This window comes from Trichogramma pretiosum, unplaced genomic scaffold (genome assembly GCF_000599845.2).
Source record: "Trichogramma pretiosum strain Unisexual culture from Peru unplaced genomic scaffold, Tpre_2.0 scaffold65, whole genome shotgun sequence".
Classification (NCBI taxonomy): domain Eukaryota; kingdom Metazoa; phylum Arthropoda; class Insecta; order Hymenoptera; family Trichogrammatidae; genus Trichogramma; species Trichogramma pretiosum.
The window spans coordinates 312206-338313 of NW_019641689.1; the positions used below are offsets into that span (position 1 = coordinate 312206).

The 26108-nt window shown below is 39.3% G+C and overlaps 1 protein-coding gene and 1 pseudogene across 2 annotated transcripts in view; one reads left to right on the forward strand and one right to left on the reverse strand.

Annotated features, from left to right (window-relative positions):
- Nucleotides 1-218: 218 nt before the first annotated feature.
- LOC106651134 lies at nt 219-7949 on the forward strand (annotated as a pseudogene).
- A 4157-nt stretch (nt 7950-12106) lies between these two features.
- LOC106651074 (protein daughterless) overlaps nt 12107-26108 on the reverse strand; it is a 71657-nt gene continuing 57655 nt past the window's right edge. The window contains exons 1-11 of one of the 2 annotated variants that reach the window (XM_023461739.1): nt 22559-22898; nt 20944-21028; nt 19654-19790; nt 17791-18141; nt 17094-17255; nt 15660-15927; nt 15438-15570; nt 15193-15282; nt 13678-13823; nt 13403-13557; nt 12107-13219 (exon numbers count right to left, since the gene is read on the reverse strand). In XM_023461739.1, the coding sequence (XP_023317507.1) occupies nt 13175-13219; nt 13403-13557; nt 13678-13823; nt 15193-15282; nt 15438-15570; nt 15660-15927; nt 17094-17255; nt 17791-18141; nt 19654-19790; nt 20944-21028; nt 22559-22600 (1614 nt within the window). In that variant the 5' untranslated portion in view covers nt 22601-22898 and the 3' untranslated portion in view covers nt 12107-13174. Of the gene's footprint in view, nt 13220-13402; nt 13558-13677; nt 13824-15192; nt 15283-15437; nt 15571-15659; nt 15928-17093; nt 17256-17790; nt 18142-19653; nt 19791-20943; nt 21029-22558; nt 22899-26108 lie in introns of those variants that run through there. The other variant, XM_023461738.1, reaches the window with a different exon arrangement.

Genomic DNA, 26108 nt, shown 5'->3' on the forward strand with positions numbered 1-26108 from the left:
ACGACGACGACTCGATGCTAGTAACCCTTACGATGAGATATGCAGAACTGGTTTACGTGGTAGTAGTGGACTCTCTCGGCTGATTCGTATTCATATCGTTCTCCAGCAATCTCATGCATGTTTGAGAGAGCGAGAGAGAGAGAGAGAGAACCCGAACGCGCCGCGTACTTCGACGCTATTCGCGCTCGTGTTCAACGCGATGCAGTGTCGGCTCAGAATCTCGCTCGATCGCTCGTCCGTCTCTCCTCGTTTCGCCGCACACACGAGTGTCCCGCACACACAGTCTTATAGATCCGTCGTGTACGCATACGTCCGACGACGATTTCTCGATCTGTCAAAATATATCAAGCACATTTTGGGAACGGGGGCTAGCCACCAACCGTCGTCCTACTCTTCGTCTCTTTTACCCATTGAATCATTCGATCGATTTCTCTGTGTCAAATAGTGCGTCTCCAGTTGACTATTGCCGTCGCTCGTTATTATGACTGCACCCGTATAGAATATAAGGACTCGCTGGCTGGAGCTCGGTTCATTGCGCTTTTCTGCTTCTTACGTCCTTCTGGTACTTGTGTAACGACATACTCAGCTCTCGGTAAATATACACATTTTTAACTCGCCTTGAATTTTCTGAATTTCTTTGATCTTGGTTTTTGTTTTTTGTTTTTTTTTTGTTTTGCTTTTTTTGAAAAGAAGATACAAGCTGGAGTTTGATCACGGTCATTCAAATCTCCATTGTGATAAGAGACTCGATCGTTTTTTTATTGCGGTACTTTTTACAAGCTCTGTTTTGCTTCGCCAACTATTATTGTCATTTAAAATGCTTTGCGACATAGGCATTTTTAATTCTTTTCAATGCGCTTAAATCATGCCAGACGGCACGTAAAATTTTTATTCATTTTAATAGCTTTGCATAGATGTGCAAGATAAACGTAAAATTATGCGCGAGCGCTTACGAAACTACGAAATGAAAGAGTTAATATTTTTTACGATTCAGGCGCTCACGGTTTCGAAAAATTTCGAAATTGTTTATTTGTATGCCATCGCGTATCTCGAAGCCATATATTCACCTCATAGTTTGAAATTTACTGCAATTCTACGTGCCAGAGCTTGCGAATTCATATTTTTACATCTCCAACCTGCTTGTATAGAAATCGCTAATATAATGTTAATAATGTTATCAACGATAACTCGGCCGTTAACAATCAAACAATTTTCTAATACCAGAAAAAACCAATCATAGCTAACTAAGATTTTTTTTTGTAAACTATGTACAAATTGTAGGTTGTCAAACTAATTATCGAGATAAACATTTTTGCATGCAACATAGTTTTTTGCGCCATCATCAGACTTAGCATCTTCGTTTAAAAACAAATCGACTCAAAAAATCTTTCAAATAACAAGATTTGATCGGTGCTATGGAATTAATTATGCATGTAAATATTTAAAATATATCGTCACTTGTGTGAAAAAATGTAGTATCAAAGATACTTTTAAAGTGAAAAAAATCACGTATGAAAACAGCGTCAATTATTCAGAAAAATTACCTCGGAAAAACTTTTCTTGCAATATTTATCTAATAATATAATTGATATGCAATGAATTTAGTCGCAGACTGAAGATAGAGGAAATAAAAAAGAATACCGAGTACTTCATCATCAATTTACATTATCGAAAGTAATGATTAGTTTAAGATCTATGTTATTATTAGAAGTTGAAAAAATATTCCTCACTCCTGCAAAATTATAATTTTTTGTTAAATCTGGCTACTTTCATGATATAATATTTTTATTTTAATTTTATATTATTTATAAATAATTAGAAGTTGCATAATCTTGAGATATAAAATCATCTATTTCAATAAATCTATTTTATCGTTTAGTTGCATATACATGGTATAGTTCAATGCATTAATGAACAGCAGTGCCGAAATTTTACGAGTTGATAGAAATTATTTATGTAATCAATCATTGATATAATCGTTGTGCGAACGACATGCATACGGGCCAGTATGGTTACGACCGATAAAACATGAAAAGTTGATGAGAGATTCGTGAAAAAACAGTGAAAATTCGTGAATTAAAAACTCTAACGATCCATCAATGAAATTTTAAGTCAATTAATACTTTAAGCCCATTGTACAAAAAATTCCTTTGACGGAAGGGGATTTGTCGAGGCGTGCGCGCAATTTGTGCCGTTGTTATGAAATCAATTAAAGAGATTTAAATTTGCATCTGTTGGTATGAAATTCCATTACTTTTTTTATCGCGTTAATTTAGTTAATGTATCCCCCCACCGGCCTTTTTTCATGACGCTCTTCTGCAGTAGCATTAATTTCTCGCCTCGCCGTCCGGCGTACCCACGAATTATTATGCACATGCTGACACCTCAGATTTTGAGGAATCTTGCAACAAAACACATCTCGGTCTTGAAAATTAATTTTCACGTTTTCGTTTTTGCTTCAGGAAATGATCGGTGAGTGTTACAAAGCGCAGCATTGCGTTAAAAGAGTCGATGTTTAACATTAATTGACAATTGCGCTTTCGGAAAATCATGTAACTCATAATCGACTTTTGATAATAAAGTGTATATAGATAACGTTGTACAGTATGAATGGTAAAAAGAAAGTATAGAATTCTATCAATGCAGAAGTAATAATCGCAAAGAAAAATTGTGGATCGAACGTGACGAGCTTCTGAAATGATTGATGCAATAATCAAATGAATGAAGCGTCACTTAAAATAGTATAGTTTATTCAATTTCGTCGTCACTAATTTCATACCGGTATGTGCCAGTAAAAATCATCGAGTGGGATATTTTTATAAAGTTCCGATATCGTGAAAATTTCAATCACAACACATTCATAACTTATCTAACGATCATTGTAGAAATTTTTTGAATGACATGCACATATAAATATTACAAGTAAAAGCAATTACGTATGAAAAGCTTAAAGTTCGTAGATCTGAGATTGGTATCGATCGACTTTCTGCCGATGCGAAATTAATCTCGTGATGATATTTGCGAGGCTCGATAGGAATCTGATTTTACGATGTAGTAATAGCCCGTAGGTGTGAGAGCATGCGCGCCAAATGTGCGGGAAAAATATGTCATATCGCTGTGCCGTATATACACACTAAAAAAAGACTCAATATTATTCCATGGTCCGATACGTCTACAGCGCGATAGATTATATTTATTTAATTTTATCGGTCAATTGAGCTTGTATTCTAACGAGGTCATAATCATCAATTTTTATCATTCTTGTTGCAGGCAGTTTTTTGGAAATAACCCGACGGATGATGAATCGCAGATGAAGCGGAGACTGAAAAAAACAATCGAGCAAAAACAAAGCCGGAAAGGCCATTAAAAAAGGTGTGCGAGTGGCCGGCAAAGTAGTCAGCACATTATCGTCAACGAAGCAAGTCGGTCTCGTCTCGCGCGTCAAATCGAATCGCTGCCAAGTGTTATTGTTATTGTTGTTGTTGTTGTTGTCGTTGCGAGTTCGTGGACGCTCGTGTGAGAATGTCCTGGCTATCGGCCTCGGTCACTAGTACATAGTCGCGAGCTCGAGTCTGGACAGTGCAGTCTAGGCAGTATCGAGCAAAAAAAAAAGAATAGAAATCTGTGCGAGTAGCGAAAGACGTACGAATCGAGGACTGAAATCGACACGTGCGCCAAGATGTGTCAACGAGCTGTGCTGGTGAACCTGCCTAAATCCGAGTCTCTGGACATCGAGTTCAACGACATCGGCCTGACGGTCACGACGGGCTTTCGCCGCTCGACCAAGCAGATCCTTCACGGGGTCTCGGGCTGCTTCAAGTCGGGCGAGCTCACGGCCATAATGGGCCCCTCGGGGGCGGGCAAGTCGTCGCTGCTCAACATCCTCACGGGCTTCGAGCGGGGCGGCGTCACGGGCGTCATGAAGTTCCGCTGCAAGCAGGGCGAGCGCGACTGGGCCGCCTACAAGAAGGAGTCCTGCTACATCCAGCAGGACGACAATCTGCTGCCGCTGTTCAGCGTGCAGGAGGTGATGCGGATGGCCTGCGACCTCAAGCTCGGTGACAATCTCAACTCCAAAGCCAAGCAGATCGTCATCGACGACGTACTGGAGCTGCTGGACCTCAGCAAGACCAAGGAGACGCGCTGCGACCGGCTGTCGGGCGGTCAGCGCAAGCGCCTCAGCATCGCCCTCGAGCTCGTCGACAATCCGCCGGTGATGTTCCTGGACGAGCCGACGACGGGCCTGGACAGCTCGGCCACGCTCCAGGTCGTGGCGATACTGCAGAGCCTCGCCCGGGGCGGCCGCACCATCGTCTGCACGGTGCACCAGCCCTCGGCCACCGTCTACGAGATGTTCGACCACGTCTATCTGCTGGCGGAGGGCCGCTGCATGTACCAGGGCGACGCCAAGAACACGGTGGCGTACCTGCGCCGGCTGGGCCTGCAGTGCCCGGTCTACCACAACCCGGCCGACTACATGATCGAGGTGGTGTCGCGCGAGTACGGCGACTTCAACGAGCGGCTGGCCGGTGCAGCGACGGAGGCGCCCCTCGCCTGGCGCGCCGCCAGCCCGGTCAAGCGGCTCCTCTACCACAGCGACAGCCTGGTCAAGTTCAGCAGCGAGGAGGGCAAGACCACGGTGCTGATCAGGCCGCCCTCGGAGCTGTCGCGCTTCTGGGTGCTGCTCGAGCGCTGCTTCGTCCAGCTGTTCCGCGACTGGACCGTGACGCAGCTCAAGCTGGCGCTCCACCTGTTCGTGGGGGTGCTGCTCGGCCTGCTGTACGTCGACTCGGGCTCGTCGGGCGCCAAGACCGTCAGCAACGTCTGCTTCATGCTCGTCAACGCCGTGTACATCTGCTACACGAGCCTCATGCCGGCCATCCTCAAGTTCCCCCAGGAGGTGCCGGTGCTGCGCAAGGAGCGCTTCAACAACTGGTACAAGCTGCGCACCTACTACGCGGCCTTCCTCGTCTCCAACATACCCGTGCAGACGTTCATGGTGGTGGCCTACTCCGTCACGGCCTACTTCATGAGCAGTCAGCCGGCCGAGTGGTGGCGCTTCGGCATGTTCCTCCTCGTCGCGGTGCTCATCGCCCTCACGGCCGAGGGCTTCGGCTTGGCCCTCGGCACGACCGTCAACCCGGTCAACGGCACCTTCCTCGGGGCCATCGGCACCTGCGCCGCCCTCGTCTTCGCCGGCTTCCTCGTGCTCTTCAATCACATGCCCCGCTTCATGTACTACTTCACCTACACGAGCTACCTGCGCTACGCCCTCGAGGCCATGGTCAACTCGGTCTACGGCTTCGATCGGCCGAATCTGCCCTGTCCCGTGGACGGCAAGGACGGCGACCTCGGCTACTGCCAGTTTCGCATACCCAAGGTCATCATGAAGGAGCTCGCGATGAGCGACGAGAATTACTGGTTCAATGTCGCCGTGCTCATGGTGCATTTCGTCGGGCTACGCTTTATCGCCTATTTTACTCTGAAACGCAGACTCTCCAGGCTTTGATTTGCCACGCGGACCCGTACGCGAGTTGCATCTCGTGCTCCCTCTCTCACTCGGCCCGCCGAATCGTAAGCCGATGCATCGCCGAGCCTGCCACTGATCTGACTCTCCTTTTTGTCTTATAAATTCAGCTTTGTCAAAACAACTCGTGGCCGATTGTTCAAGAGTGATCGACTCGGTTTATGCCTCTTTATATCGCTACAAATCCCGGTAGTCTCATCCTGCAAGATCTTTTTGTACGTATTCTCAATCAATTGCTATTTAAGAATTTTATAGTCTTTATTTATAGTATCAGTCGAGACGGCGCTTAAAAAAGCTCGAGTCATTATCAGTTTTCGTGCACTTGCGAAAGTTCGTTCGAGAAAACTTGAGAAAAATTGACCTTTGTTAACTTTACCAAAGTCACTGTTGACGTTATTCTTTTTCTTTTTTTATTAACAGTTATAATTTTTCAAATCAGTATTTGTAATGAGCCGGAGTGTGCGATTGCATTAGCGAATCGATAGTCATAGCAATTATAGCGTTACCTGAGAGGAGAATCGCCACGCGATTGACCAAACACGTTTTTGCATCCTAGCTAAACTTCCAAGCGTGACGAATATAAAAGATCGTTTATCGCGTAGCTGGCCTATAAATTTCAACTCATTCGCATCGATCGATCGGTTTCATGAATTCTTCGATCCACTAAAACTAGAATCTTAGAGGACCAAATGATATCTTTTTTCGGGTGCATTTTTGTCGTGTACACGTGCTAGAATCTAGCACTAGCTAGTTTGAAACTGCAATTCGTTTTTTTTTTTTCATTTCCGTGGAACATTTCTAGCTGCTAATTTTTATCGAGCAGAATTACGATGCAATTTGAACGTAAAAAATTTATGGACTGGCAAACTTGCACTAAAATCTGCGGCGACTAATTTCGATCTTCACTCTGACAAACAATGTTTGAGACGCACTTAATAAGCGATTCGATAGTAAAAGAGCAGCTCATTTCTTTGCAACTATTTGAGTATGAGTGAGAAAATTAGAACGTATTGGCAATCGTAGCTAATGATCCTTTGGTCCTTCGCGTTCCAAATGGGGACTGTTGTTTAAATTTAAAAATTCATTACGCCTTCGCAATCGGTTTGTTTTTGACTGTATATCGTTGCTTCACTTGAAAAAAAAGAATCAAAATTAGTCGCTCGCAGGAAGCTCGGGCATGACCTAGGATATAATTAACGAGACTGTGTGGAAGGACGTGTCGCAAAAAAAAAAAAACAGGATCCGCCGCGATGTGGTCGTCGTCGATCGTCGCGTAGTCGTGCGAACGTCCTCGAGCAGTGCCGCGTCAGAGTCGGGACGAGGAAGAGCCGCACGTCTCAGTCGCGAACTCTTACTTAATAACGATGACGACGTCTATGAAAAACGTTGAACACGCGCCGCGCGCCTCACCGTGTGTGCCGCTGCCGACTATACGAGCCAAGGCTGTTTATTATATGCGTATATAAAACGATCGCGTCTCATAATGATCGATCCGGGATCTTTTCTGCTGCAGCTCGATTCGCGCCGCCGCACCAATGGAAAATTCTTCTGCTCCGACGCAGGCGTTTTTTCGTCTCTTAAATCAGGCGAGCTCGGAGGAGACAACGCGCTCTCGTACTCATATTTTCCTTTTTTCGTTTGTAATCCAACACCCCGTGCACACGACATCTAGCTATACAAGTTTTTTTCCAGAGCTCGACGATCGTGTAATGATCTTGCGCCTGCGATGCAAGGTAGTTTTTTTGTGCGCAATCGACTTTTGCCGAAAAATATATAATACCTCGAATGTGACGCATTAAGGTAGCAATTGAATCTATTAATTTTTTTTTTTTCATTCAGTTTTTTGTTCACACCTCGTGCGAATTACAGAACGGAATTTTCGCAAAGTGCTCGTAACCGACGGCTCGATTGGTCTTTAATGCGGTAGTTTAGTGAATGTGTATATACGACTTTTTCTTTTCATTTTGCGCGGTCAGGTATGTTTTTTGTTCTCAAAGTCGAATGAACGATTTATCACCATTGTATAATCAATCGTGATTTCGCGTGCACATGTGCGTAAGTGTTTTGGTATTCGATTTTGGAAAAAAGAGTAAAAATTATTTCGCCCATTTAAACTCTTCGTATTTGTAAGAAAATTTGTATTTCTATAATTTTCTCTAGGCACACATTAACTGCAATTTTTTGGAACTACGCTACAACCATTTGTGTCAGTATACTTAGTAACGATTTGTAAAAAGTGTAACTAATTATTTCGATTACTACGATCGTCATTTTCCTCTTGCTATTTTTAATCTCCTTTAACAGTTGTAATTATATTTTCTAAACTTAAACCTTGTACATTTTTAATTTTAAGTATTTAGCTAGGTACTTTATGCATGGATGTATTTTATAAAGTTTATTATAAATAAAATAACCAAATTTATATTTATGTACTTTTGAATTCATTTATGTGACGATGTGTTTATAACTTTTGGAATTCATTAATTTGATTTATGTTTAAGTGACTTTTTTAGCATCAGGTCATTCACATTGTTATGGATTTTTATTGTTAAATAAAAAAAAGTATTTTACTATTTTATTGTATCATTGAAAATTCCTATTTGAATAAATTTGCAAACGTGTTTCACTTCCGAGATAACAACTGAATATAGCATGTACGATGAACGAATAATCGTGGCTCGATGAAAAAAAAAATTACTAAATGACACCGAATTACGTAAAGGATAATGCTGCTTCGAAGAGGCAACGTAATTCACAATGCAGACGATTACTTGGTACATTTTTCCAAATCTACGTTTTTATCGTTTTTAACTTTACTCAATGTCCACGTGGTAAAATAACAATACACACCGACATAAAAAAATGGTATTTAGCGATATAATTATTGAGGTAACGTCAGAGTAACATATTTGAACAGTATTCATTGCCCGAGTTGTCTAATCAATAATTTTATTAAAAACTCTATGATGCCCTTTCGACGTTCAAATATTTTGTGATTCTATAATATCTTCAGAAGATATAGTTGTTTATTCAACCGAGAATTGGGATCAATGTTATAAAGAATATAGTATTTAATTTCTTTCAATTCGATGATGAACTTGAAATGTATAAAAATTGAAGTTATTTCTGTGTATCATCAAAATTTTTCCGAATAATATCAAAAGGTCTTATGAAAATTTTCAATTATGATTATAAATAATGAGTCAGCATCGTAGAGATTCGTGATCATTGTTGCCCGCTGACCTTTAGCGCATAAAAATATGCCACGCTTTTATCATAAATTTCATTTTCTTCGTAAAAATACAAAATTCTTTTATTCACATTCTTCATTGAAGCAATAATTTTAGCTTGCTTTACCACTTTTTATATGCGTAAAATTGAAAAGCCTTTCGAAAGTGGAAAATGTTGAAATATTTATTAAATATTAATATTTTATTTTACATCATTGCTATTCCAAAGATAGCGCTTTGGAATAAATAATTTCATTCTCAATCTCATTATTATTAGACACATGGAAATGAAAAAATGTTATGAAGAAGTTATCAAAACTAAAATAATAACAAAAAAACTGCAGTCACAAGAATAAATTGAAACACCTTTAAAATTATACACACTTTAATAAGGAACCTCAGAGCTTATGCAAAGTTCAAGTTACTTACTTCGTGTCTTAATTACTTCGTCCGAAAAAATGTATCCTTATTACGCACAATTCTTTAATTTTAGGTCTGAAAAGACTGTAAAAAATTCATTTTGATGGCTGTAAAAAATCTCATTACGAGTGTTAATGTTTTTCTCGGCCTCGAGATGATTATACAAGTCCAACATTTAACGATTTGTGACTTTTAAAGTTACCATGCTGAAGCTGTCTATTGTATATCTGTACAAACTTTGAACTATTTCAAGATAATGATAATAAACATGAAGAAAAGGAATGGAATAACTGAGTATAAGTATTGGAAACCCATTTTAATAACTCTACTGGGAGATATAATGTTTTAGTAAGCGTTTGTAAATAATTCGTAAATAAATTTTTGTAAAATATTAATTTCAAACTTTTTGCAATTTGCACATTACACATTTTATGTTAAAATGTACCAATAGTTTGTATTTCTCACGCGCAGCTTGAGAAAGTTATCTAAAAGTATATTTTTCTTATCATAAGGTGTGAACCTGTTAAATTTTGCGCAGTAATCATAGTTCTAATAACTATCGGGTGTAAATAATACTATTCTGCAGTACTTGACCCAGTATCAGTTATATATGGAATCGTGTTTATAAACGCCTGAATGAAAAAAGGTATTATAATATGTTTGAACTAATGAAATAACTGAAATCTGTAAAAATGGCACATTTATTATGTTATAAGTGACAATATAATTACTAGTGGTAATGAAACATTTTTTCTTTCGCAATTAATCGAATTATTTCGTGAACTCGTTTAATCCAACTCCGTGATTAATACGGAAATAAACAAATAAATTAATTAATTAATGTATATAATATAGTATGCCTATCAACATAAACTAAGATTTTTCTGCAATAAGTTGAGCCGATTTCTATTTTATTCATCGGATCGCATATCAGATTATACTTTTTTTTCTCTCATACACTGTGTACAATGGTTGAACCAAAATTTTTAGTGGCAAAGTTTTTTATCTGTCAACCCAATGAGTGATTAAAATTTGTTACTTATGCACGGATCGGATTGAATAAATCAGTCAATAAGAATTATTTAATTAAAAACATCACGAAATATTTATAGCACATTCGTGTAATCCGATCTTTTGCTGCATCGGTTATCACACGAACTTCCTCGCTCATTCATAACTTCCACTCAATCGCATTTCCTTTTACTTATTAGATTTGCAATTTAACGTGCACTTTTTTCACCAATCATTCACTTGAACTATCTAAATCTGTCGTCGAGTCTAACTTATACACATAGCTTAAATACTATTTATAGTCATCATTATTTTACATGATTACCTTCGCAAGTCTTCGACACGCACAATTATTGTTTAAAAAAGTATTTATCGCTATTAAGTCTCGTTTTGAATTTGCAAACATAAATGGACCTAGTAAGATCATAAAACAATCGAATATTAATCGTTATTACCGCACCGAGACAGTAATTATAAAAAGTCAAAAGAATCTTAATGATAAATATTACGGCGAGTCAACTCGATCCTCTATTAACATATTCACTTCATAATTTACAACTTTTTCATTCTATTTTCATTCTAAATTTTATTTTATTCAGTTTCTCCTTGCAGCCCTGACGAACGGAGATATACAATTACAAGTAATTATTGTTGAACGAGGTCGCAAGCGACGTTATTGTCTTTATCTCGCGGAAGTCCTCAAGAGTTTCAATTTTGGAACTCTCCTGATCAATGATTTGGCTTTTCTCTCTTACAAGCCACGTGCATTTGCACCATGGTAGACTTTTTTTAGTTGTTTTTTTTTACAATACGTGTCTCGTTTAATTCATTACAAGCTGTAATGAATTGGAATTACTTAACGAAGTAAAATTTGTAATCGAAGCTAAATTATTTCTGTAAGATTGTTTATAAAAAATTATAATTATAAAAACATTGGTCAAGAAACAATAATACTTCGAGAACCTTGTCCGATCTATTCATCAAGTAATTCTCATTTATCTACAGTGAAACGCAACATTTAAAGATTAAAATTTGGCCAAACTATGTATTTTAGATACTAATTAAAGTATAAAATAATTTTATGTACCAAAACATAATCGTATAATCATATGAAATGATAATATTATTATGAATTTGAAATTATTTTCAAGTTTCTATACCTTTGGTCAAACTCTTGAAAAAAAATTTTTTAACCGTATTACACGGTAAAACGAATTACAATTTTTTAAGATATTACAGCGTAGTAGTTCTTCATTCAATATAAATGAGTCGTCGTTAATTTTTTTAGCAATAATCAAGTCGAATTAGATCAAAAAAAGCCTAGGATGTTTTGAAGTCTTGCTACAAGATGCCAGAGGAACTTCAGCAATACGTTGAATACTTATAATATGAGGAAGTACGACTTCCTGTTCGATATATTTATAATACATCTTTTTGCCACCAATATATCATACACTAATTTTTGTATTTAATCTTTATAAAAATTGATCATGAGAACGTACACTGGCGCGAATATTACATGATTGTATATAATTAAATTAAAGCCAAATCAATGAAATGAAAGAAAAGGAAACCTTCATTTTCAAATATCACAATGTAATAGAGCACAGGTGTAATTAGCATCCACTTTTTTCGGAATGAATTCCTTTCTTCTTTCTCATCTAACGAAAAAAAAATACTATTCAACATTCCAGCATTATGATCACAGTTGAATAGTGAAAATAAGGTTTGAATATAAACTCAAATGAACTAAATTTTGATACAAGTTTATGTTTACGAACCCAATGAAAATTTTTTTCTAGGCAAGTAATTGAGTACACGTTTGAAAATGGCAAATGATCGTGAATGTCTTAATGTTACAAATGCTTACAGATGTTTTAGCCACAAGTACATGATCAGAACATCATATTAACATATGTTTTTTCGTTTTCAAATAAACATATTTTATTGATTTTAAGCTGCCTGTCTTCAGCAATTTCCAATATTTATGAGTACATAATTGATTAAAAAATTGAATAAATACTTGCTTTTTTCAATAATGTGTAAAGTCAACACAATTTAATCAACTCATTCTCTTGAATTACAAAAATTCGGATAATATATCCAATATTAATATTTCTTTCAGAAATGCAATGAATATACATCTTTCTGATCGATATGTAAAATCAATAGTCGTTTACTATTGAAAAGTCAATACTAGATAAATTACTTCACGTACTTTCATTCCTTTTTTTTTGTTTTCAAGTACGTTTTTTAAATCAAAGTTTTGCATCAAATAGATAATATTTCTTCGGGACGCAGGATTTCCTTTTCTCTCACAATCTTTATACACAAATGTTGTTAAATGATAATTTACAACTAGTTATTGATGGAAAATGTCATAAAAATCATTAATGGTAATAGAGCAAAAATAATTATATGTGGCAATTTTCATCTTAAGTGTATTACAGATTTGGTGTGTATCACACTATATATATATAATATTTACAATATGCGCATGATATGTTAAAACTAGTTTGATGGAAGTCTTGAATTTTTAAAATATTTTTCACAATTCACTCAGATCTACATCGTATATAAAACATTTTAATTGAGTGATTTCAAGTTTCACATTTACGTTAAACAAAACTGATAAACGAACAAAATTCGAGATTTCAATTAAATAAACAAAAGAACATTAAAAATGTATTTAATACTTAAATATTTCTTATATATGAGATATACAACGTCTTTATATCTGAACGTTTGAATTTTTCAACATTTTTTCATACTAAGAAATTTTTTTTCATAATAAGAAAAAATTGTTCAACTTAGTCAATCGCTTACAATCGTGAAGTTAAGCGTCGAACAATTACAATTCAACATTCATCGTTTAAGTGAAGGGCGGATATACAGAAGACAATGCCGAAATATAGCTAGTAAAGTTTATAGCTATTGGCGGCATCTCAATGACTTATAAAATCATTGCGCTATAGAACAATTTTTGCTACTGTTGCTGGGGCGAACTATGAAGAAGAGTTACTTGAGGACCCTGAAACATAGTAATTTAATTACTAAATTTTAGTGCCAAATTAATTTTCCTCTTCAATTTTACTTTCTTAAAAAAAACTACTGATTTTCCGCGAATTTACAGTTCCCGCGTTAATTGAACTATACAAGCATAGTTCACAACTACTGAAACTTTTTATTGTTGTTAGATTTACATCCAACTTACAGGCATTGCTGGAAAAGGCGCCTGCGTATGCGCATGAGGATGTGGGTGTGGATGAGTTATGTGTGATGCAAGATGTCCTGGAATTTTTGGTCCATCTTCAGCTTTTTCTTCTTCTCTTCTTTTTAAGCACGCAGCCTTAGGGTTCAGATTTCTCTCTGTAATAAGTTTATAAACAATGTTAATCTAATTTGTCATGAAAATTTAAGCCATAATGGATTGCGATTATGAAAAGTGCAACATTGTGAATGTTATTTATAAAATTGATATTTTTTTACCTCTGACTTGTTGTTCTAATTCCATGATAACTTCTACAGCCATATTTAGAATACCAAGTTTCGTTTGAGGCTTCTCAGATTTCATATGAACCATACACATTCGGCCAAGCTCCTTTAAAGCCTCGTTGATGTCTCGTATGCGTATCCTGCATAGAAAATTAAATTCAACCATGTAATAAATTTTTGTCCTTTGTTTTGAATCAAAATAAATAGTGTAGTGTCACTGAAATACGTTTAACAGAGCTGTTTTGAATACGGGCCAACACTTAAATATAAAGTACAACGAAAGATGATAAAATAAAAAAGTGAATGGTACTCCGCGCTAACTCAAAATATCTTTTCTTCGACTGTTCTTGTTATAGCACAGTGCTTACCTCTCACGGGCATTATTTGCTTGTCGTCGTTCTTTTTCTCGCATTGCTTTTACACCAGGATCGTCATCGTCGTCTTCGGCGCTCGAACAACAGTGGCGTAAAAAAATACTCAATTAATTACCTGTATAGTATAGTTTCTTTAAAAATAAAAATTGTTAGCAGAATCATAAGCGATCTTTTTATTTAATAAATCTTGAAAACGATTATGATTCCACCTTTTTTAAAGAAAATTCTAGTACAAGTTGTTCGAGCGATTGATTTACGTACACCTTGTTATCGACTATTATGCTCATTTTCAATACGTTATTAAATTGATACATACAGTCAAGTGAACACACGCAAAGATTCGTAGATGAGATTTGAATGGGTTTTAAAATTTTAGCTTAAAATAATTAAATTCAACAGGCCCATATTCTTTGTTTCTGCAGTGAAACGTATGCTTGCAGTGACATTGTTACGACGAGTAGGTGGTGATATTAGTATATTTACATATGTTAGCTTTCAAAAAATAAGAATAGTATTTTTAAAAACTTAAAAATTAGAATCTATAAATAAAAGTAAATAAATTTATTTCTTGCGAGTGTAATTTTTATTTAATTCTCAAGAGAATGCCGAAGTTTACATAAAAACAAAAATTTAAAAAAATTTTTTTTAATTCATTATTTCTACTAATTATTATTTCTTCTGCAGTTCATGGTTACTTTTACAACAATAAAATAAAAGTCACCACAGAATTTCAGAAAGTGTGGTCGATAATGCTCACCTGTACTTTCGGTATTCTCTATTCTAAAATAAGGATTTCATAAAAATCAATTTAAAAGAATAAAATAATATGAAATAATGAATTAACAACTAAAGGAAAATATAAAAAAAAAATTTATACAAAAAGTTAAGTTTGAGAAAAAATTCAGCCAACTATATAAACAGATATGAGAATAAAATAAAAGAAACTTCAAGATTTATTTAGATTCATCGCGATCCTAAGGCCTAAATATTACTCGCATAGGTGTAGAATCAAAGTCAAATTATTTTTTTGTTAATAAGATCAAGCAAGTGCCGATTTTTTGAAAGCTCTTTTTGAATATTACAGGCAATGAGGAATGGAAGGAAGATGCTTTATTAATTGCGTGCGTTCACTAACCTCTCGCGAACGTTGTTGGCTTGTCGACGTTCTTTTTCACGTACCGCCTTAGTACTAGGATCGTCGCAGTCTTCATCGGCGCTCGAACAACAAGTTTAAAGAAAAAAAATGGTTAGATTTGTGAAAAATTGTCCAAATCAAATGTAACGTGTCGTATTAACATGCGTTAATCAATGCTACATTCGATCTTGCGTTGGAAGTTTGATCGTTAAAAAAAATAGTATGTAAAAAGAGATGAAGCTTACTATCGTCTCGAACGCTTCGCAGCCTTTCCAATGGCTCCTGCAGCTGCAGCCGTAAGATCTCGTCCCGACGGTTTAACTTCAACAGCCGGATTTGAGTCTGGAACATCTTTTCTTTTATCAACACTGACGTATTCTAAAAATAAGAAATTAAATAAATACTCAAATCCGAATTTGAGATTCATTTAACTTGAATAGTTTTGTAATCGTAATTGTTGAACTTACTTGTGTTATTTACTGGCAACCTTTCAATTTTTATTGTGCCATCGGTGTCAGACGTTGGTGTAAGGTATGAAGGTTGTGTTTGTGATACTGTTACTGCAGAATGAGGGTTCGCCATGTGATCTAATGGTTGTGGAGATGTATGAGAATAAATTGCACCGTGAGGTCCAACTGGGCCAACTCCAAGATGTAGCCCAGGTGGACATTCTGCAATGTTCCTCAATACATTGATCGCATCATCCATGTGATAAGGCTCTTCCAATCTCGGACCCTGGAAAAAGCGTTGAAATAAATGTTAAGATTTTTAAAAAAGTTAATCTTCACTAGCATAGACCGATACTGATGAATTCGTTACATTTATATGTACAAAGTTTTAGTAAATTTCTCAAAGCCTGCGATAGTTTATAATGATTGTAACTTATTAAACGAGACTTGTGATCATTCAATGCACTTAAGTCACGTGAAGATTTGTTAGATAGAACAAACTAGCAATACAATCAATTATAAAAGCTAAATGAAAATAAAACTATGATTGAAAGATGAAACAGAAATTAATGAATGGGTGTGGAAACTGATGTTTTGTGATCCTCACCTTGGAGTGGCCGTGAAGATAGCCGATGGCATCGTCTACTCCTTGAAGTTCAGGTGCCGGCTTCACACAAAACACCAATGCAACAAAAACAAAAAACAACAACCAAGTCAAACAAAACGTTTGCAAACAGCAGTTGAAAAAAAAAAGATTCTAGTTTGAAAAGCAAATGATAAGTGAGGTGTGCGATGTTAAATACTTTCACAAATGTATGTTACGAATAATATAGCTACCGTATAATACATCTTATTCATATATTCATTTGCATTAGTTCATAATCGTTACTAAACTCAATTTTTCTTTCTTTTTAATAACTCTGTACTATGCAAAATATTTGCATTTTCAGATGAATGATTTGAGGGAATCAATTTGACGATTTTATGAAACTCTTCGTACCAGAATGACCTTGTTGATGAAATTAACCACGACAGTAATGATTTTATGATAAGAAAGCTCTTTGAGTTGAGGATGTTTGCTCGCACATATACAATACACATTTCATTGTAATCAGAAAAATGTATAATACAGAAAAATAAGTCATTTGAAAAATAAATTTACCTAAGAAAACCATGTTAATTTTTATTGCAAAGAGATCAAAGATAATGAATGAATAAGAATATGTCGCAAATTATTAAAATGATTAAAAAAAAGCAATTGCATTCAATGTTCGAACATAATTTCCAATTAGTGCATCTATTTAAAATATACTTTATGCTAACTACAGAATGAGTGTGAATTGCAAAATGGATTTTTTTAATATTGTGGATAAGAAGAGAAAGATAGAGAGAGAAATGCGATACGAAAAAATTAGGACACAATTGTACTTAGAAAAGTGAATATATGCACACCATGTGAGAGTTTGCTCGGTTCGGATCCGCTGCTATGTGCGGCGAAACCGGCGCAGCTCCAGATACCCAGCCAGACACCGGTCCGGCCAAAGGCGGAGGCGAGCTCACGGGCGTCGAAGGATTACTGCTATAACTCGACACAGACTGGTCGGTTGGATAGATCTGCGATGGTAAGAAAGGTCAAAGCGTTAATACATATCGAGTGTCAATTTTTCTTCCTACTTTTACAGTTTTTCTAGTAAGCGTATCATCCAGAATATTCCAATTAATTTTTAATTTTTCAAAAAGAGAAAGTTATTTGCTCATTTCATTTTTTGTAATCAAACTTACATGAGGCTAAAGGCAAGAAAAAATATTAATGAAACAATTAAACAATTAAACAATTGAACAATTGAGCAACTGAACATTAAAATTGTAACGAGTTATTATTTCAAAAATCTTGTAGTGATCTTTTTTAGTTGTTCTGAGGGCCACTAGAGAGTTTTGTAAGAAAAATATTTAGTAGATAGTTGAATTAACACATTTGTTTCATTTCAATGATGATTTTGATGCCCTGATATCGATAATATTTATCTGAGCAAAATATTCGATAATGAAGTCTAAAACATTGTCCATATCGCATAAGAAAATCATAGCTTGCCAACAAGAAATCAACATCCTTAGCCTGTGCGTAAAAAATATGTCAAAATGTACTTACAACGGTGGAGAGATTTTTGTTGAGATTGTCTTGATTCGAAGACGGCTGCGGAGGCTGATTACTGACGGTATTCTGACTGGCTTGTTGCTGCGCTGCAGTAACCACGGGAGTAGCGCTGGGCGCCACCGGAACTGCAACCGGCGCTCCAGGACTATGACTGTACTGCAGTGCGACAGGCGAGGAGGATCCTTGGCTCGCCCCTGGTGCCTGCTGTTGCCCAGGCACCGGCATGGCCGCTGCCACACTGCCGCGGAATGACGACATCGGCGGCAGCGAGGCGGCCGAGGTCACCGCCGAGCCCAGGATCGGCTGGGCCTGGGGCTCACCGTTCGGAGACATCGTCGGGTATGTCTGCAAGGTCAAGTATGCTTTAGTTCTCGAGTCTAACGAGTGGCGACAATTTTATAAAATACTTTTAAATCATTTCTTGTGCGTGAGGGGAAAAAATATAAAAAAATGTAACATCAAACAAATTAGAAATTCTATGTTCTTCGATGTAAAAGAAACGACATCATACAATTACTAGAGTTGTAAAATTAAATTAATATTTATTATGACTTCGAGATTTCGATTGCTTGACTGCACAAGTGACATTGAAGAACGAGTACAAATATTACATGAATTTCATATATTTAGAATAAACAAAATGATTTATTGATTGACACAAAATTACTCATTTTTGCAAATAAATAAATAAAGAAAAAACAGAAGAGTGAGATTATATTAGACTTTAACACTTCTTTAATCGTAAGCATTTTATATTTTTTCCATTTATGTTCATTTTAAATGAAAGTCTCAGTTGTGAAATAATTATTTTGCTCAAAATAAGTAGGACGTTTTTAAATCAAAATCATAAAGCAAAAACCAAAAAGATTAAACAAATTCAACAAATTTAAAAAGATTACTATTATACGAGATGGGACATGCGTTTTTATTTTTATAATAACAATAATATAACAATGTCGTTGGTTGATAGGTGCGAGTAGACGATGGTTCAAAGGTGAAAAAGTATAGGCTGGTTGCTGTCTACGAGTAGCTGCTAAAGTAAAGAAAGGATGTAAGAAAGAAACAAGAGTACGGCTGGCGTGCAGTTCCACGAGTGCACTGACCTGGTCTGCGCAAACTCGACGACAGACGGGCCAAAAGCCACAGGGTGGTCCTGGCTCGCTCAAAATAAAAAAGACAAAGAAAGCATCGAAAAAAAGCGAACACCGAAAAGATAAAAATGTCGAGTTTGTGAAGAAAGAAGCAGCAACGTTAGAACGGCAGAGAACTGCTGCCTCTCATTCTCCCTCGCACTCTGTTCTGCGCCGCCGCTGATTCTCCCCCGTGCCAGCTGTTCTCTGTCCAATATTTTGAAGCTCAGGTAAAAGGAGCGAGAGAGAGAGAGAAAGAGAAGCGCTTCTGCTTTTTTTCTCTCCGGTCCTCCTCCTATACTACTCGGTTTCTTTCTTTTCTTCTTTTTGTGTGTGTGTGCCTCGGCGCTCTCGAACGACACTCCATCTCATTTATTCGCTTTAAAAATTGCACGCGACTCGCTTCTGCTGTTACGAGCGGGAGAGAGAGAGAGAGAGAGAGAGAGAGGTGAGCAAGCGAACGAGCAAATGAGCGACGTAATATAGTAAAAAAAAGAGAGCAGGGAGTGTGAGAGGGAGGCAGAAAAGAGTAGGTATAAGGTTAAATTCGATACCGCAGCTAGCAGCATGGGGTTCATCGTGCTCTCGACCAGATGCATTTTGAGGTTTTAATCTCGACCGCCCACGCACTGGACGAGCATCATTATAGAATAACTGTGCACCCGATATTAGACAACAACAAATATTTTGCTAATAATTTAAAATAATAAAACGTAAAAGAACTCACCATCGGGTCGTGTGGTATGTGCATCGGATAAGCCGGTTGAGCCAAATGAGGCGGCGCGTAACTGTTGTAGGGTGGCTGAACACCGCCAGTGGCGTTGTTCCATGGATCACCTGGGCCCGATCCTGCACCATTGCCATCTGCAAAAAAATCGAACGATTTTTATTATGAATATTGATTAACCATATCGGTACATAATGACCCTTTAGTAATAAAGTTTAAGCACGTGCAATTGTCCACGTTGCTTTCTTATATAAGCGTAACGGTGCAAGCTGATTTTAGAACAGGTTATACAGAAACAACTCTTGCAAATTGTATCCATCAATGAGAGAAATTAAGGGATCGACGAGAATTAATATTATTGATTGATTCATTTTTACCGACGTATTACTTCAATAGCTGCTCGAGTGCATCGTGAAAATGTATGTAAATCTCATATATTCTTCGAGTACTTTCAAAAATTGTTCTTTTCTCTCAGTTACTCAACAAGTATTATGAAGAAAATAAAGATAAAAACACGAATAATGATTGAATCTACCTCAGACGCTTTGTTTGCCATAATCGAATAAAGTGAGTGTGAAAACGATTAAAACCATTAGAAAACGTGACACTTTTACCGTGTTTTGTCGCGCGTCTAATATATTGTAAGCCAATTATCGTTTAAAATATTGGTACGCCTTGGTAAAGTCGTTTGTAAAGCAAATGGTTTTTTGAAAAATGAATGAAATTCCATGGTAGCATGGACTTTTTAAGAAAAAGTATGAATTAATTTATGGTACAGTAATTCAATTTGGCATGGAATTCTCTATGGTGTTAGAAATCCGAGCGGTCATTCGATATAAATCTGAAAACAAAAGGCGTCACGAAGCGCACATGTCGGACCAGACACGCGGTCATCGATCTTATTAAATCGCCTTGTGTATATATATAGTCTAGGTAGAAAATTTCTAACAGCGACTCGCGAGTTCAATATAATGATTTTTAAAATAAATCTCTGCCTCCGTGCACACATTGTATCGAATGCGATGAAAATATAATGTAAAATGACGAATTGAAATGTGAATACGCGGATTAGAGATAATACAGTGAAACCTGCTTATACAGTGGAACTCCGGTTAAATAGATCATACACAAATTGAAAATAAAATGTTGAACAATTTTTTTAGACAGCCAGATTTCCGTTCGAATTAATCAGGATTTTTTTTCAAGATTGTTTTAAACGGGAACGCGATATAAGTAGTAGGTTCGAATCCATCAGGTTTCACAGTTGTAATTAATCTCTTGCGGACTTACCGATATAGTAGGTATCCCCATAGAGAGTTGCACCTTTTGGCGAAGTGTACCTTGGCGAGTCTTGTCCAAATTCGTCTGATCCATACTGTAAAGAAAAAAGAAAAAAAACAAATAAGTAAATGAAACATGAGCTATATAGTTATATTCCATCAAGTCTCGATCCATACGGAAAACGATCATTGATATAAGATTACTTAATATTAAGTAGAAATATGAAACGCTGAGCAATAGCCGAGGCGAGTCAATACAGTAAAGAGCGCGCAAAGAGCCCAATACAATGTATTAACTAGTATCGTAAAAGTACGCGAGCCACTTCAAGTGAGAGTTGGTATTCAATACATAGGCCGAGAACGCGTCCAGGCGCTAAATACGCGGTGTGCAGGCAGTCTGCGGTCTGGTTATAAGCCTCGGCTATTCTGCGATCGCACCGCACAAGTATTTGTTTATATATAATGTATTGAAAGCATCGTTGGCGAGTAGCAGCAGCGACGGCAGCTCGGCGGCACGCGACTCCGACACGTGTGCAATATACTATATATGCGGAGAGTAGAGCGGCCGCAGGGGGGACCGTAGTAATAACTGCCGTAGTGGATTCGCGATCTGTTCCGTATTAGTTGCCGTGTTGATCGGGTAAAAACCCAAGCGCCAATAACCACATAACACAGTCTATATATGTTTTAATATTATCGATCACATATTGGTCGGCCGACTTTGGCATGACGAATTCGCGCTAAGGCGACAAAGCGTACGTTGAGCCGTCGTTTAGCGCTGTTGCCTGCACGCACGCACGCATAGCGTATCAATCGACGCGTGCCTCGGTGTGTGTGTGTGTGTGTGATCGTTAAAACCGCACTTACACGTGCTTTTGTTTACTTTGCTCGTCGCGACGACACTCCAAGATGTGCATACATAGATATATACTTCGATATACACTCCTTAATTGGATTGATACGCCGAATTAAACGCTGGAGAACATTGGACAATAGTTTTCGGAGCGCGTGACAAAAAAAAGGTGGCGCTAATAGATTCCGCCTTTCAGGCCAGCAGCCATTCCGATCATTTTATATGACTATGTGCTAGAATGATAAATTGTGGTCGATGGACAAGCGTCATTTTATTCATTTTCCACAATGCAAGTATATAGATCAGGCGTGAAGTCGAGAACGGAGTAACGAACGATCGGGAGCGGCAATGCACTCACAAATTCAATATTTATTGCGAAGGTCATGTGTGGATGGATCAGTAAAGGTGAGATGGAATATGAACGAATCAATTGAAAAGTGGAAAAGTATAGGAAGGTAAAAGTCGCAAAGAGCCAACGAATCTCTTGGTCGAGGAAATTTGCAGAGTGAATTTCTGTGCAACAGCAGCGAAAAGTCGGAGCGCGTCCTTAGTTCGGGCCAAGAATAGCACACGCATACACGTATACACAGACGAGTGCGATCTACTACGGTACACACACATACACTGCACAGCGCAGTACTTATATTCCTATGTATGGGGTGTTCTTTTGGAGAGAAGCAGGACGGCGTCGTTGCACACGGACGCACACATAGTGACGCGAGCGAATTAAATGGCCGTTGGAAAGTAGAAGGTAGCTTATTTAAAATCGTACCATTTTGCAATTGTTGTCGTAGTCTGGGGGACTGGCAAACATTTCAGTCTCTCTCGCGGACGCCGTCGTGAAGACTCTGCACTGGTTGATTACAGACTCATGTAAGATCGCTCCGACGCTCGATGATATCGCAGAAAGGAGTCAGAGCAGCGCGCCAACGGCTGCTGCAACTCTTCGCACGCACACACCGTTATAATCGATTCTCTGCGGAACGCAGTGGTATAATCGGCGTGTGGGAGTCGGCGGGCGCACACGTGTCCAACGACTGCAGCGAATTTTGAACGGCGCGAATGCCGCACGCTTCGAGCACACGCACACACACGCACACTTTATGATACGATGATGCACTCTAAAACGGAGCTGTCGAGCTCGATGCACTTTGCCACACACTCACAGCTATATGCATAAGCAACATGCACGAAAGAGCGAGGTATGTTACGGTAGTAGTAGTACCTCGGGATCACTGCACTCGTGTATTATTATATGCACGACACACAAGAAGGGATCACACAGCAGCGTAGGCCCCGACGGACAGAGACGCGCTGAACTTGGCTCTAGCGCTCTGCAGCTGAATCCGAAGCGGCGGTTTTCGCGCTGGGCTTGTCAAAACTGTTGCGAAGGTAAACAGCCGCACGGAAGTCGGTGCATTCACCACGAGAAAGGTGTACAGGACACACGATTATGACACACATACACACACCTTCGTTGGCGATAATGGAGAGGAGCAACGAAGGGAACAAAAAAAGCGTAGCACTAAAGCACTAAGGCACTGCACGGCGCTCAGGCACTGTTAAAGTAACTATATAAATGCTGTGACTGTCGAGCGTAGTAGTTGAGCCTAGCACTAGCAGTTAGAAGCTGCCTACTAGAGACGAGGTTCGGAGTAGCAGCAGCAGCAGCGGCAGCAGTTGCAGAGCGACGGTGGCGGCGGCGGCGGTGACGGCCACGGAAGAGGGGAACGAACGGCCCGAGTCTGAGTCGGTCGGTGCGCCGCGCGGGGGAGGGGAAGGGGGGGGGGCAGGCAGGCAGGCGAAGAGAAGGGATAGGCGCGCGCAAGACTCTCGTCGGATAGCGGAGGGGAAGTCGGGGCTCGACGGGGTTCGGGACACACTATGCCAACGAGCAGCGGCGCACGCCAACTATATACGAGCGCACGACCGACGCATGTATATACATCCACTGTAGTAGCGAGCCGCTTACATATACAACTCGTTCGCGTGTATACAGCCTATACACACGGGATCAAATGTAAACTTCCCTCGTCGTTGTCTCAATCTTGAGTCTCGGTTTGGGCCGACGTTGCCGATGCTCCTCTTTGTGTCCGGGCGCGACGTTTTCTGGCGCGATACATAAATTTCGAGCCTCCTCTGGGCCAGCTGCACGTGCAATTTATACCACTGCAACAGGAGGCAGAGAAAACTCCACTTGTCGAGTCTCTGCGTGACAAGTTTTTTCGCAGATTCAGTTCTCAGCCGCGGCTACGAAGCGAGCGATATTTGCGAGTATACGCGTATTTTATATTTTCTCCACCCTCCAAAATTACGTAGGAAGGAAAAACGAGGGCGAATTTTGGCGAGGCGCTCTGGCTTGGCAAATTCTAGCGCACAACTGAAACTCGGCAGCAGCAGCAGCATCGAGTCGAGTCTTCGTAGTTTGCTCCTGAACTCCAAGGCATATTGCTATATACTTGCTCGCTGCCGCTGCTGATTCTCTTTCTCTTCTCTATTCTCCTCCGTACAGCCACTACTTCCTCTGTGCTTCCCCCACCCGAACCACTATATAACGCTCGGAGTCGCGCGCGCCATACCAGCCGACCATCCATCCATCTCTCTCTTTCTCTTTCAAACTTTGCGGAGGGGTATGAAAAGAGAACGAGAGAACAAGGGGGACTGAACGGTATGAATCGCCTCGCTCTCTCTCTCTCTCTCTCTCTCTCTTTCCCCGTTTCTTTCTTTCTCTTGCTCTCTGTATATACCGACCAACGAACCGAGACTCGCGCGACAAAAACTAAAGTACATAGCACGAGGAGCAACGTATGCAAGCAATTTCATTTCATAAACATACAACCGGAGAATAGCGTATCTCTTTATATAAGCCTGTACGCACGCATACGACACCAGCTACGCTCCACAATGCTGCATGGTGTAGTCCGAAAATGCTCTCGCCCGTCCTTTTAAATTTCTGCTAGTTTTTCGATTATTTGCGCGTTTTAATCCACTCCAATTCGTGCCTTCGACTCATCAATGCATTTAATCGATCGTTAGGCATTTATGTTATTTAAAGCTGAATGATCGCTTGGATCAGTAGCAGATCGGTATAAGAAATATAAGAAGGGCCGAAAAAGAAAGCTCCAAGTTTTTTTTTCAGCTACGTGTATGCGTTAATGCATTATATACACTACAGCTGGATTCATCCCGTAAGCCGAGGCGGTATGGTACGTGCAAGTAGCTCTCGCGGGAGGTATAATTTTTTCACCCCAAAAGCCGAAGCTCGGGCTCGAACACGGGCCCATTGTCGAGCGTCTATACTACTAGCAGCGGCCGCCGCGGCTTCGTTAAGGCGCAATTTGTGCTCGTGGCTCTTGCAAAAATTCTAAAGGGGCCGCGCTCGCGCGCGATTAGCTTGGAGCGATAAGGAAAAAGGAAACGCGGATGTTACTGCTCGCGCTGTTTTATAGTGCAGCAGTGTGTGTGCCGCGACTCCAACTCGCGCGCGCAGATTCTTTATATATATTTTCTCTCTCTCTCGTCGGCGCAAGGAAAGATAAAGAATCGTGATGCCAGGCTTTTTCTATTAAGCCACGGCGTGTGTGCGCCTGCATGTGTATACTTTTCAGCTTCTCTTCTCTAAACCCATCTATTCTCGCGCGCGGCTTCTCCATTTATAGAACATTTTTATAACAGCACTCGAGGGCCACGGCAGACGCGAAACGTTCCACACACGCTACAGCGGTGCAGGCGCTTGATCGTTAGTCATTAGGCGATCGCGTATATCATGCCCAATTTGCTAGCAACGAGATATCACTGCTATGGCTTTCGCATCGTCGATCGATCCGCTCACCTATTTGTACACTTAAAAGCACACTCATTTTCACACAGTGGCAGATTAACATGTTCTGCGACACGTCTCCGTACGCAGGTTTATTACCACGCACTGTCACCATCGAGGATCGCGAGCCGATAATAAAAATGTCAGCTCCGAGCTGTATAAGGCAAAATAGCCGCCGCGTGGCTCTACTTTTGTGGTGTGAGAATTGCGACCTATGCGCGAGCCATGCGGTATATTATAGCTGCCGAGTCGTACGAGCTGTGAGAGATGGCCAGCACCCACCAAAGGGCGCATATCAGAAATCTCAATATTGTGTCCGCGCACATGTAGCCCATGCTTATTCTTACTGTATGCACATTCGAGTTAAGGCGTCAGCGATTTCTCCCAGCAGCCAATATAAATGTCTTACCATTGATTTACTCGCTTTTCCTCGTACCTCCCTCGGATCGGGCGCGTTAACTCTGATCGCTGCACAGAACGAAACGTCTTAATATTTTGCCCT